This window comes from Poeciliopsis prolifica, unplaced genomic scaffold (assembly GCF_027474105.1).
Source record: "Poeciliopsis prolifica strain line A6 unplaced genomic scaffold, Auburn_PproV2 SCAFFOLD003, whole genome shotgun sequence".
NCBI classification, from domain to species: Eukaryota; Metazoa; Chordata; class Actinopteri; order Cyprinodontiformes; family Poeciliidae; genus Poeciliopsis; species Poeciliopsis prolifica.
Genome location: NW_026562378.1, coordinates 18,971,356 through 18,985,727, shown reverse-complemented (window position 1 = coordinate 18,985,727; position 14,372 = coordinate 18,971,356). Strand labels below are relative to the sequence as shown.

The window sequence follows — 14,372 nt, the reverse complement described above, 5'->3', positions numbered from 1 at the left end:
CTGTTGATGAAATGCAGTTGAAACTAGATATTTACATAAACTACATATAAAGACATATATTTTTCTTACCAACATTAAATCAGATTAAGCATTTTCTGTTTACATTAGCTTGGATTATCAAAATTATATTAATTCCCAAAATGCCTGATGGTTAATAGATGAAGCAGGTATCCAGAAATGCAGGAGCACCACAGGGGACTGTACTCTCATCATTCCTTTTCACTCTATCTCAGACTTCCAGTACAAAACAGATTCCTGTGATCTGTAGAAATACTCAGATGACTCTGTATTCATCAGGTCTGTCAGAAATTATCAAGAAGCTGACTGAGTTGGTGGAGCGCTCAGTGGTATGGTGTGGGAACAAAACAAAGGAGATGTTGTCAATTTCAGGAACATGAGTATGTCGACCTCTATTTCCATCATGGAAAGTTGTTGGAGGAGTATAAATACTTTGGTGTTCACTTAGAAAACAGACCAAAGTGGAAATGCAACAAGTTGTCTATTAAAGATTGAGCAAACTTTACTTCTTGGGTAAGCTTAGATCCTTCCATGTTTGCAGCAAGATGCTGCAAGTCTGTTCTGCAGAGTGAAATATCTTCTGCTATCATCTGTTACAGCAGCAGGAATAGAATGAGGGTCTTAAAAAGATTCGGCAGCTTGGTAAAGAAGGCTGGTTCTGCTCTGGGGATCACTGAGGAACCTTTTGAGGTCATGATGTAAATAAATAATATCCTTTATAAATGACTTGGGTGCAATATTTGGATTTTGCATTTATTTTCTGGAATTATGTCCTATTCCTCCTGACAAAACTCAGCTTCACTGAGTGTTTTGCCATCTCTGCAGCAAAATGCTCACACATTATAATGTTCTTTGGTTGTAAGGCTCTTGCTCTTTTCTCCAGTTGTGATGATGGTTATTAAATACTTCAATTTTACTTTCATCAACTCAGTGCACAGGTAGCCAAACTTGCAAGATCCTTTTCCCTAGGTGGATTTGAATGCTATAATCTGGCTTTCATACCGTACTTGCATAAAGAACATATGTAAAGCAGTAATTAAGAAATTTAAATCAATTCAGACTGCCACAAACAGAGACCCAAATGTATTTATACACATACAATGATTAGAACTATAGGAAATATGGCAGGAATCACATCTCTAGAGCTGACCGCTGAAATCTGAATGGAAAAATGTTGGTTTGCTCTGAAAAGAAGTGAAAAGGACCATAGTTGACACTGCAAAGTGATGAAAGCTTAACGTTTCATATGCTTCTACACTGAAATTTAAAAAGTCAAATCACTAAGGACATACACTTTGAGAATGAATGTCAGTTACTGTAATTTTAAAAGCAAGCTACCTTGAACTTATTTATACTGTTTACTGCCTCCAGGGAGTGAGATTTCCATGTAATCCTCAAGCTTTTTAAATGTTTTTCAGTTTTTCTTTGTAGCTCAGCTCCTTTTTTCGCTACTTTTCTTTGCTTACATGGGTTTCTTTTATGTGACATACAGACATACTGAAAAGAGATGTAATTTCTCTGTCAGTTCTGTGCTTTCAATGTATAAATTATCTGGTCTTCTCTAGGTTTTGATATTATTAAAATCCAACACCAAATGTGCAGAACTGCACATCCCAGATTTCATCATAACATAACATAATCCCTGGATACATACCAAATAAGCAGAGTGTACTTTCTTTTTTACCATGACTGCACATGTGTAGGTCTGTGGGAAGTTGTTTAGCTTGTTTGCATGCTTGTAAAGGATGCAAAGGTGCCCTTCAGCATCCAAGTAAATGAATCACTGGACTGGTTGGTGGTAAACATCACTGTGTGGAGGCAAGATGATGCTGTAGCATCATAAATCTTCTTCATATTCCCTCAGATAATTAAAGGTCAGAAGAACTCTGTTATGATCAGCTCTGTCTTGTAAACAAGAGCAGGGTTAATAGCTTTGGTTTTCTGTTAGCTGTACAAATGGGGCACATGATGCCATCTTGTGTTGGCTGGATCCTGGTTTGGAGCCAGTGATGGAAGCACAAACAAACTGGGGTCTGAAGAGGGTGAATACACTCAAAAATGAGTTACAAAAGGATCAGTGGAGCTGCAGAATGCAGATAGCGGTACAGTAGGTGAGAAGAATGATTATTACACTGATCAAAGGGAGTCCAGCTCTGCTAATTGCTCTTGTAATGTTCTCTGCACAGCGGTGGGGAATAAGACTTCTATCTTCAGAGACACTGCGGGTACAGGCACACACACAGCCTGTCCCCAACACACAGAGCTCTTAATATGCAGCATCGACTGATCCAACTCTGCCTTGATCCTCCCCCTGTAGAGAAGAGATGATCTACAAAGAGTCGCAGTGATAATGAGGCGATCTCTCTACCTGTATGTGAAGAAGACATAGTCCAGTTGACCGGCCACAACACAAACAACTTGAGTGGTTTGGTTCTTCCTTAGTTAAATTTTATCTAGCATTAACAAGTCACATTTTTATTAGATACACATAAGATGTGTAGCTGTAAAGATGTGTCTCTTATGTTTGAGACACAGAATGGGCTGACAGTAGTTATTGGATCTCTTACGGGGTTTTCCATCAAAGTGCTTGACCATAACTATTCACCCATTCACTGTCTATATTCTTGCAGGGTTGCAGGTTGTGTCTATCTCTAACAGTCATTGGGCAAGAGGCATTCAGGATTGGTCACCAGTCCATTAAGGGTCAACACAGAGCCACAACCATCCACACACACACTGATCCCTAAGTGTGTCAATTTAGAGAGACCAGTTGCTCTAATAGTCATGTTTTTGGTCTAATTGTATATAACTTTAGTCACATTTACAGTGTAAAGTTTTTGTTTATCACAGTCTGTGGATGTAGTTAAATCTATTAGACCAAAATCAAAAGCAAAATCCAAGTATTTGCAATATTTATAACAATCTCATTCCATGAGGAACAAATAAAAAAAACAGATTTCTTTTATAAGCCGCTTTGTTTCCATAATTTGTCCTTGAATTAGAAATAGTTTCCACTTTCATTACTTGAGTGAAAAGACTTCTCTTATCTTCAAGCTGTGGCTCATAAAGGCCAAATCCCTCAATAGGTATGCAGAATTTGTGACATTATTAAAGAGAAAGATTTCAGTTCAAGTTCAAGTGAAAACATAAAAGAACAAAAATATGAGGGAACATGAAACCAACAAAAAGCACTGATTTATATGCTTCTCTTGCTGAGACTCTGATTGTAAATTCAGTCAAGCTTTCATCACAATCACTCACTGAGTCTTATGTGGGATGGTGTTGCAGCTAAGAGTGTGAAATAAACTAGAGGTTTATCTTTAAGTACGTTCGGTAGGAAGGTGGATTCTCAGATGAGTGGATGGGCTTCTGCAAGTCCGTGTCATGGGAAAGGTCATAGAGCTGAGACCCTGACAGTAAACTATGCATAGTCAGGTGACGCCTGTTGGCTTCTGCTTTTTATTTCTGGAGCGAGTGCCATTTTTACAGGTTTGTCTTCAATACACCTCCCCAATGAAAGGCAATAACGCACCTGTGTCTTATATTAAAATTTCAATTAAATATTCAAACTAAAAGCTTTTTTTTCAAATTATCTTCTCCTTGTAAACAGTTTACTCATATATTCCATTCAAATATTAAAGAAAAGTGGAATTTGATGTTTCTTTTTCTTAGAGCTGTTGTGTCATCGCTGCAGCATATTAAAAAGTAGAGCGTGTTGCTGTCTCTTTAAATCAGTTTAATTCAGCCTGGAGCAATTTAAACACATTTTACTTCCAATCATAGACGCTGTGCTTGGAAGGTAACATTTTCCTGGTTTTTATTAAGCATGCTTCTATTTGCAATTTGCACAGGCATCACTCAGGAGATGATCAATGAGACACGGGCGTCCACAGAGAGGAAGATGATGGGAGACATCCAGGAGATGATGAGAGTAGGAGACGAGGTCAACCAACAGGACTCTCAGGGAGCCACACTGGTAAGAAGTTGCTCAAAGGCATAACTAGCTGGCTGTCTTACTTACGGATAATTTGAAAATGTAAATCAGTGGAAGAAAATAAGTTTAGTAAATATTTACTGTATAAAAACTAACAATGAGAAACCTATGTATTCAGTGCAACTCTTCAGCAAACTACTCCTCAGTAGTACTAGTAACAAGGTATTACAAACCTCGTACAAGGAGAGTAAAAAAAACTGGTTTTAGAGCTGTGGGATGCAGCTCTGGATTTATTAGTTTACCAGTATTCTCATCCACACCACTGATATATAAATCATGACCTAAAAAACAAGGTCTTAGAAACAAACAGATGAAATGAGATTCCTCCACTGAGGAGGAATCCCCATATCAAAGTTGTTGAAGAATCTGATCGGGATATCTTTAGGACACACTCCTGTGGAGCTTTGGTTATCTAGGGACTGGACTTCCCCTTTGATATTGTTACTTCCATTACCTAATTATTTAATTTTGATTAATTACATCGTTACATATGTTAACACAATTAATAACAGCATTTTTACATACAAAAGCTCCAGCTGCAACACGTTTCTGGTACACCCATAAATCTGATGCACAAGTGAAACGGCATATTTCAATTAAAATATGATGAACTGAAATTAATCACATTTTAAGCTGTTGGCATGAATAAAAAAATTCTTTCAAGTTTCACTGCTAATTGAAAGCTATGCAGTAACAAAGTACACCGATACTTCTGCTTTCAAACGCAGGAGGGTTAGTAGCAGCTGGTTCCCTTCTATCACTTATATTGAACCACAGTCATCAATGCAATGTCAGTATGTTCAATGTTTCAACTGAAAAGTAGTACTTAGATGTAATACTTAAAAAGTATTTTAAATAAAAAGTAAAGGTATGCACAGTTTGTGTGTTATTTAAGACAACCTTTGGTCCCTCTGGTCCTTACATTCAGTTGGTTCTGAACAAGTTTGTGTTGATGGAAAAGAAGAATGAGATGGGATTATAGTAACTGATATCATCTTAAGCTTTTGTTCAGACTATTTTTTTCTTTACATTTAGTTTGTACTTTAATGCTTTTGCTGTTAGATCAGTTAATTTGTGTGAAACCAAATATACTGTCTGAAGTACAACCAAAACAGATCTGTAAATCTGTGGTTTTGAAGAAACTGAGTCATTTGATTGCGGACACAAAACTTCAACAGAGTCGATTAAAAAAATATGTATGAATATTTGATGAATTTCTTCATTACGCGTTAACCTTTTCAAGATCATATTCTCAACAGCATCGTCTCAGGAGGTTGTAAAACCTTCCGAGCTAATCAGGCATTAGAGGGCCATTAAAACCTTCTTAAGGCGAATCAGCTGAGATTTCAAATCCTCTACACATACACTGGTTGTCTGGTGGTGAACATCAGCAATGTAAAGAAGCCTGAAGCAATAATTGGTGCATTAAAAAGCTACGCATGTCAGTAATCAATGTCAGGCCATTTCAATGCAGGATAAAACAAATTAATGTTAATGTATTATACAACTAGCCATTTTTGCACACATTCTTGTTATGTGGATTAAGAACTTACAGACTCTTTGGAACAGAGTTTGACAGTACTTGTTCTGCTAGCTCAGCCATTTATAGAAGTGTGCACTGGCATGAAGACTGAGAAAGTTTTATTCACTCACTAAATCAGTATTTCAGTATTAAGAGGTGCACTGAATTAACTGCTTCCCCAACATAGCAGATCAGGGCAGTGATGCACTGAAAGGGGTATGAAAAGAATCATCCACATTTAATTTTCTAAGAGGGATATAATGTCAGCGACCTAAATCAAGTCTTCATTACGTATCAGGGATTTAGCTACGATGTGGAAACATGGTAATGGATCACTGGGTAGAAATAGCAAAGTAAGGTAGTATCCCAAAATAACCTTGTTAAGCTTTTTATACTTACTACAGATTGTCTGTTGGACCTCCTCATCCCTTTGCCTTGCATCCTGTTAATCTTTTTTGAGCACAATGAAGCAAAATGGAGCATACCTTATTAAAATCACTGGCAGGAAAGACAGGGAAAAAATGGGAACAATGTTATGTAACTGTAATCTTTTGCTTTTCAGTGAAATATATTTTGTGTTGATTTTATTTAAGTGGTAGTTCATGTCTTGTGGTCTGACATGGCTAAACCAAAGAGGAACTTCTACAAAGACATGGATGTTTCAGTGTGGTGGAATGGACTTTGACTGGTCCACCCAGAGTCCGAATCTCAACTTGACTGAGGACCTTTTGGATGAATTAGAGCAGAGACTGCATTTGTGTCTGACTTCACAAATGCTCTTGAAGAAAATTGTCCAAAAATTCCTATAGAGACACTCAAAACCTTTTGAAAAGCTAAGCTGGAATAGCTGCAAAGGAACATTTGGTGGCAACCTGAGGGTGACATTTCTGTTTTGTTTGGAGTCCAACATATGAGCAGTAGAAATCTGAATCTTGATTTCTTTGGGCTGAAAACATCTGTGTTTTACAAGTCAAAGGATGCTGGAAAAAGCTTGCACTTGTAAGATCTTTTGATATTAATTAGAGCACTTTCGTATCCACCCATGCCAGCATAACAAACATGTTATCTTGTTTATTATTAGATTTGAGGAAATTCCACAGACTTGGCAACTACTTAAATTCTAAACAGCTTGAGATATTTAAAGATTTTTCAGTTGTCCTTGTGGAGCCACAAAGATGCTATTAAGTTATTTTATGTAACCATTAATGATCATTAAGACATGCTAACTGGCTTTCATGTGCAGAATCATTCTGCACTCATTAGAATAAATGATGAATGTACTTCCGCTTCTATAAACAATTTTCTGAAAATCAAATTACATGGTTAAATCACTACTTTACAAACATGAATCAAGGTAACCCTTAATTTTGGGGTGAAAAATTGCTGCTCTACACCCAGCAGAAATTATGGATTATTCAGCATATTCAGCAAGTTTTAACTTTTCTATGCAAGAAGTAAAATTAAGCAGGAGAAAAGAAAACTGCAAACTGCTATTTTTCAAAGCATATTTTAAAATGTTAACTTCTTTTTTCAACTAAGAGCATAATTTAGATCAGTTATTTATGAAAAGCTAATTCACAATAAAGGTCATCTGAAAGCACTTTACCAGACAAGTTCAACTCAAATCAATCCAAATAACTGCAGAACAACTGAGTTATTTAATCAGACCACATTACATTTTATGCAATAAATCCAAATTTTATTGTAACACAATCAAATTTAGTGGACCCTTTAATGTTTGTTGGTAAAGCAAATCAAAGGAAGCTCAGCTAGTTTCGTTGAGTGGCTCACTTTGTAATCCATCAACCTGAGCAAGCATGTGGTGACAGTGGAGAGGAACCACCTCCTTTGAACAGGAAGAATCCTAGTGAATGACATGAGAATGACAACAGTTCATAACAGACCACCTGTGTTTTTTCATTCCGATTATAATAAACTCTCTATAAACCTCCTTCTTGAAACAGAAGGTCTCAGCATCTCGCCGCATCGGCCAATAATCCTAAAAGCAGACAGAGATCAGCTTTCCATGAACTGGATGACCCCAACATTCCTCACATGCTTCTGTTTGCCCTTTTCAACTACATAGTATTTCTCAATTTGACTCTTTGGGTTGTTTTCTTTTTCCTGGCACCAGATGCGGTTTTTGGTTTTAAGGATAATTTTAGTTCAGGTTTGAAATGAGCTAACCCTATACTCGGGACAAAAATACAATAAAAGTCAAAAGAACTTGCTTTTAAATTTCCCATTTTACATGTATGTTGGCATGGAGAGACTAAATTACATTGTGTGTTCTTGATATTGTGTCTTGTTACAGGTTTAGTATATCTATGTGCAGAGATTGCAAATCCAAAAGCATGATCTATAAGGTAAAATTAGACTTTTTCCCCTGTGCTGTACAGGAAAGGGCTCTAAAGTGCAGCTGTGCTTATCCTTTGAAGATGTCAAGTACTTTTATCCGTGAGTCTGTATGTCAGAGTTGTGACAGCCATAAACACACAAAAACAAACCTAAAGAGATTTTATGTCTCTGTCAGCTTCACATGTTGTTTCCGTAGTACCAGCTGATCCTGCAGAGGACAAACTCTAAATAAACAAGACAAAAAAAATGCTTTAATTGTCTTAAATAAACAAAATCCAGTTCTCATGAAAACCCAAACTGTTTAGTTTAATATTCTATCATGTTTTCTTGGTATCATGTAATGAATAAATAGATTTGTGTCAGCCTCTTGGGGCATTAAAGAAAATTTGCATGTTATTTATATTAAAACACTGGAAACCTTCTGGAGGATATATGCCAACTTCCTACTATTCTCTTCTTTATAGCCATGACTTTCAACTCTTTGATTTTTTTTTAACAAACTTTGGATATTAACTGATGCAAACAACAGACTTACTGTACCTATTTTCAGCTGAAATCTAATCTTCACTAGTTTTTAAACATTTTCGTTTCTCTGTAAAATGTTTTTTTTTAATGTCTGGTGAGAAGAGTTTTGAATTCAATGGCCTGACTTAAAACTCTGTTCTGCTCTTTTAGTGATCCCTGATAGCAACCAGCAAAACAGGAAACATAACGACCACAGATAAGCTCCCAAAAATAACTGATTACATTTTTGTTGCTCTACTCAACACTTATTGTAGAGACTTTAGATTTATTTTTTTAGATTTTTGAAAATGAACCACCCAAATTTGCAAACCAGTCATTTTTGTACTCTGTTACAAAGATTAGCTTGCAGCACTCTTTGTGGATGGAATCTTAAGCCACAAAATGTATAAACACTAGAGGAAATCTGCTGCATATCCAAGTCACTTGACAGAAATTTCACAATCATCCATAATCCGTCTTTGCAGCTCCACATCGCAGCAGCAAACGGCTACGTTCAGGCTGCAGAGCTGCTGCTGCTGGAGGCGGGGGCTCGAATGGACCTGAGGGACTCTGATGGATGGCAGCCTCTTCATGCGGCAGCGTGCTGGGGTCAGGTAAAGCAAACACAGCAAGAAGCATGAAGAAGATGAGCGGTCATATTGAGCCGTTCGTGACATTTACTCCTGTGGTGGTTGTTTCAGATGCATGTGGCAGAACTGCTGGTGTCACAAGGAGCAAGTCTCAATGCTAAGACCTTCCTAGAGGAGACACCCATTGGTATGTTTAAGAAGACAAATCATCCCTGCAGGGACTTCCTTAAGCTTAAAATAAAGGATTTATTCACACTATGAACTGGTTTAAAAGTTTTAAGGAAAGCTAACCCCCTTACTTGTTGTTTGTTGCCTTAATCTTAATTGATCTCATGTCCCTACGCAAGCTGAAATACAGTGTGTGTCACCTTTGTTAAAGATCTGTGTGAGGATGAGGAGTTCAGAGCCATCCTGCTGGACCTGAAACACAAACATGACACCATCATGAAGTCTCAGCTCAAACACAAGACATCACTGTGCAGGAGAACATCCAGCGCAGGCAGTCGTGGGTGAGTACTGCCCTCTGCTGGCTCTACGTCTGCTACTGCATGGTTTGGGTTTGGTTTAGAATTTTAGATGGAAGATAAATGTAACGCTCTGTTTTTTTATTTATTGTAACTTTGTCTGTGTTTACAGAAAAGTGGTGCGGCGAGCTAGTTTGTCAGACAGACACAACTTGTGTCGCAAGGAGTATGAAACCGAGGCCATTGTGTGGAGGGGAGGAAGAGAGGAAGAGAAGGAGAAAGAGTCTGATCAGGAGAATAATCAGGTGGGAAGTTGTTCCACTAAGAAGCTGATTATTGTGGCATATTTTTCTCTCATGTTAAAATTAGTGTTTTAAAATGCCAAGAAGGATAACCATCTGTCATAAATGTCAGTTTGACTGTTGGTATATCAAGATATAAAGACTTCCTCTGACAGCCACACAGGAGGAAACCCACAATGGAAAAACAAAACATGCTAAAAATACTCAGTCATGAGCTGAAGGGGAATTTTCTGCAAGATGATCCAAAAAGTTATGTTAATAAATGTGAACCATGGTTGCTTAAAATAAGTGTATTTTATGTCGCTTTATAAAATGTTTTATAAATAGCTGCATTTTCTACAAAATAAGTACATTATATAAATGAATAAATACATAATAAAATTATTTTCTAGTATTTTAGTTGACTTCCTCTGGACAAGAGGAAGTCAGACACATGTAATTGTGTCTGAAGAAAAGTTGTTGATTTTTGAAACATAAAAATCTGAAAAATGTGGTGGGTATTTTTCTGATAAAGCTAAATAAAATCCAGTGCAACCATTCAGAAGTAACCTGATTAGGAAATGAAGTTCATCTGTGTTTGATTTAGAGATTTTGATATGGAGAGGAGGTTGACTTTCATCAGGACAGCAACCATATAGAGTCAGAGCTACAAAGGAATGGCTTGGATTAAAGCAAGTCCACACCAAAATAGCATTTTTTATTTATTTATTTTTTTGTTTGTGCAAAATGTTGAAAATCCTATCTCTTTCTTTCCATCTCATCATTATGTTTTACTTTGTGTTGGTCTATCAGGCAATGTTCTGCTAAAATACACTAGAGTTTATGGCTGCTACGTAATGGCATATGAAAAAGCTCAGGGGGTTTGAATAGACTAAATGGCACTAAGCTACCGAGGGATCATCGTAACCTTTATCGACATTCTTCAGGTGAAGCCTGTCGTAGCTGTGGAGCTGCCAGAAAAGCCCAAATCACCCACCATCCTCAAAGATGGCAGTGGCAAACAGAATGGCCTCATCGCAACCACGACGTCCATGCCACCGCAACCGCCCTCCAACGGCAGCACACCGACGCTCAGTAAGGGCGCAGTCGTCATTTCCCAGCCTTCGCAGGACGACGTTGCGCAGAGGGAGCGCCCTCAGACGTTGTCAGAGTTAAAGAAGCAGAGGGCAGCAGCCAAACTGCTGAATCACCCTTTGTTCAACGGCCACCTTGGCAACGGCTCCACAGACTCCTTCTCTGATGCCAAATTTTACTCTGAAGACCCTCGGATGCCTCTGGTCTCTTCCAACGGCAACGCAGTTTACTACACGCCAGCCAGCGGCGATCCTCCCCTCCTCAAATTCAAGCAGCCCTTGGAGGAGGAGCAACCGAAGGCGCGGACCTGCTGCTGTGTGTCGTAGCCTCTTGATCATGTGACTGTTGACGCAACAGAAAAAGTAAAGAGGAAAGGATGAGAAAAAGGCAGAAAACAATGACATCCTGTTCTCTGTCCACTTTAAACTCGGTCCAGGAAAGTCGCACTTCCATTCTGTGCATGTTCTGCTGCGGTCAGAGAGATCCTGCTCAAAGCAGGAAAAGAGCAGAATCGAGTTGTTCGGATGAAGTTCAGAGGTACAGGAGAAACTGGTTCAATGGGCCTGAGTACATTGGTAGATTCACCGAGATTGGGCATTTTTTTGAAATCATGTCACAAATCTTGATGCAGTGGAGTCGAGAAATTCCCCAACATGATGCATGTTCCGCCCTCAAACCGAGCCCATGTTATTTTATTTTTTCAGCAAACTGATTGCGACATTTATAAAGTGTGTGTAAACAACACAATGTGGTGTGTAAATGTTGTGTGTAAACTATAAACATTTTTATGCAGGACAAATTTACAGTTCAGCTGCATCACTCTGCTTTTTTCAATAGTTTTTGACATTTCTGAATGTGCAGGAACACCATGCTGGAGAGTTAAAGGAAGATTGACGTCTTTGTCTCCTTTGCATTTAAACTGTAAAAGGGAATAAATACCAGAAAATAGTGTTAAGTAATAGAAAAAGTGGATAACAAACATAAATCACCTGCACTGTTTAAAAATGTCAGAATAACATGTTGGCTACATTTCACCGTCCTCTTATATGACCCCTTAACTGACAGATCATGCTGTGTATTTTCTATAATCCACTTTGTGCTCACCCCGATAGATAATTTAAGCAAACTTGGTTGCTGTACATTTCCTTATTTATGAGATTAATGTGTAAAAACATTGTGGCTCTTTAAAGTTGAGTGTATTTATTATTTGGATATGTGGAGAGTGTGAATGCAGTATGAGATGAGCACCTTTTGACATGGAACAAAAAAAAAATCAATCACATGATGAAGAGACATAAATAAGTCAATGTCCGACGTCTGTACATGTTGTTAAATACAAACTTGTCTCGTTACGGTGGGGTTCTGTTTGTGTCTCAACGAATAACAGTGTTATTTGTTTTGTTTTTTGTTTTTCTGGTGGCCAGTGTGTGGCTCCTCTGTCTGCCAGTTACTGTATTTTTATTAGAGATTGTTGTAAATTACTGTAAGAGTTTTCAAAAGCCAATGCTGTCATTAGCACTCCCTATAATGGCTCAAATTGAAAATACCAACTTTCTTGTTAAAATAAGAGTAAAGGAATAGTGCAACATTTTTGGAAATACAATCCCCGCTCTACTCCACATAACAAGCATGTATCCTGTTAGATGGAACATGAATATATGCTGCCACTTTAAGATCAAACTGTTTTTTTTTTATTGCCATAGATAATGTCAAATTTCCTTTATGCAATTTATTTGTATATAGTTAAATTACTGCTAACATGATGGCAAGGTCACAGATACGCTGGTCATTTTGCCTCTTTTCCATTTTTCACCTTGTTTTGTACCTGACTTTTCAGATAAATAAATAAAGCAGATGTCTATCATCTTTGTTTCACGCCTTCCTGCCAGTGAGAAATCCTGGTGAAATGAAATCATACATTTATCTATCATGTTTTTTTCAGTTTATTTTTATAATTCATAAAACTACTAAACATAAACTAATATGTATTGGTTTAGGTATATGGGTTTGAAAAAGTTGCCAACACAACAATAAAAAACTATTGAAATTCAACCCGAGCTCACCGTCACCACTAACACAATAACTTTACATTAATGAGGGGTTAACATTACTAGACATGGCCAAACTGAGTCCTTTTACAGTTCTTGAATGCGCAAAATAGAAAAAGACTTGGTCCTAAATGATGTCACTCCTCCCTGCCCACCTATTTACTAAAAACCGTGATTGTTGCTGTTGAGATGTGGTTTACTTTTTACGACCCACTGCAGATTCACAATAAACCTTCTTTTTTACTTCTCAGAATCTGTATTTCCAAATATGCTGAACTAATCCTTTCGATTTCCTACAGCCTCTCTGTTTTGATTGTGCCAAAGACTCTAATGAGTTGAAAACAAAATGCATTAAGGTTTGGAGAGTTAATGATTAGTTTGTCTTTCATGGCCACCTGTTTTTTTAGTAAGTTTATCCATGATACTCTTTTGTTTTCCCGTTATGATTACTTGTACAGAGTTCTGTAAGCGTACAGATGAGTGCATAAATATGTTTGTGTCAGTGTTCCTGGATCTGTTCATGGTTTGCCTTTACATGTCTGTGTTGTTGCTGTTGGGGAACTGATACAGTCACCTGTCTTAATAAACAATGTCTGCACTAGATTTAAGTCATCTAGTAGTTATAATTATGTTGCATGCTCCTAGTTGCCCCTCAATCCTGAGATTGGTTTCTTTGCATTATTGAAAACGTTAAATTCTTTTAGGCCTTTTTTAAAAAAAAACAACAATAAAAAAACAGTCAGTCTGAATCATTTTTCTGATTCAACAAAGTTTCTTTTTTGAAAAAGAAAAAAAAATAGGATTTTCATAAAAGTATTTTTTTTATTTTGGTTTTTGGTGACTGTAGATTTAATATCATTGCCTAAAATGTATGTCACCTGAAATACAATGACACTAGAGCTTCTCCAAACTGTTAAACTGAGTACATGCATTTTAAAAAAACAACTCAGTCTGATTTTAAAAAGCGTTATTATTAGAAGAAAGGGGTCTTAATCTGTTAAACTGGCCATGAATTAATGCTTGTTCTTTCCTGAGATCCCTGTTGTCTTTAAGGATGAAATGGTGAACAAAAACTACTGATTTGTAATTACTGGAATATATTGATGGCTGCATTAACATATTTTGAATAAATTGTATATTTTGAGAATTTTAAATGGTGTCTGAAATGGTAAAAAACAAATATTGTCAAGTAGGTTTTCTTCTAGCGTTAGCTTAAAATAATATTTGTAAATAGTACTTTTTATAAACATATTTGTAGTTTTCACCATTAGATGCCAGCATTATTCACCCTGCAGCGGTCTTCTGTTGTGTAACAAGCAGTGATTGTGTCTGTTCTTTACACACTGCTGTTGGGGTCTTTGCCAAACGTTAGTCACTCATTTAGTGATTTTTCTTTTCATCTTTTTTTCCTGAACATCCTCTATTTCAATTTAATTCAGTTCATCTAACAACCTAAATATTGCCAATTCCCAGCAAATATTTTCTCAAGGCACTTTCT

General features: G+C 37.1%; 1 protein-coding gene across 4 annotated transcripts in view; it reads left to right on the top strand.

Annotated features, from left to right (window-relative positions):
* The window catches only part of ppp1r16b (protein phosphatase 1, regulatory subunit 16B), an 80,665-nt gene extending 67,188 nt beyond the window's left edge, over nucleotides 1-13,477 (top strand). For all 4 annotated transcript variants that reach the window (XM_055024566.1, XM_055024579.1, XM_055024561.1 and 1 more), the window contains exons 6-11: nucleotides 3,870-3,994; nucleotides 8,882-9,010; nucleotides 9,098-9,173; nucleotides 9,366-9,495; nucleotides 9,623-9,755; nucleotides 10,679-13,477. In XM_055024566.1, the coding sequence (XP_054880541.1) occupies nucleotides 3,870-3,994; nucleotides 8,882-9,010; nucleotides 9,098-9,173; nucleotides 9,366-9,495; nucleotides 9,623-9,755; nucleotides 10,679-11,152 (1,067 nt within the window). In that variant the 3' untranslated portion in view covers nucleotides 11,153-13,477. The remainder of the gene's footprint in view (nucleotides 1-3,869; nucleotides 3,995-8,881; nucleotides 9,011-9,097; nucleotides 9,174-9,365; nucleotides 9,496-9,622; nucleotides 9,756-10,678) is intronic.
* The last annotated feature ends 895 nt before the right edge of the window (nucleotides 13,478-14,372 follow it).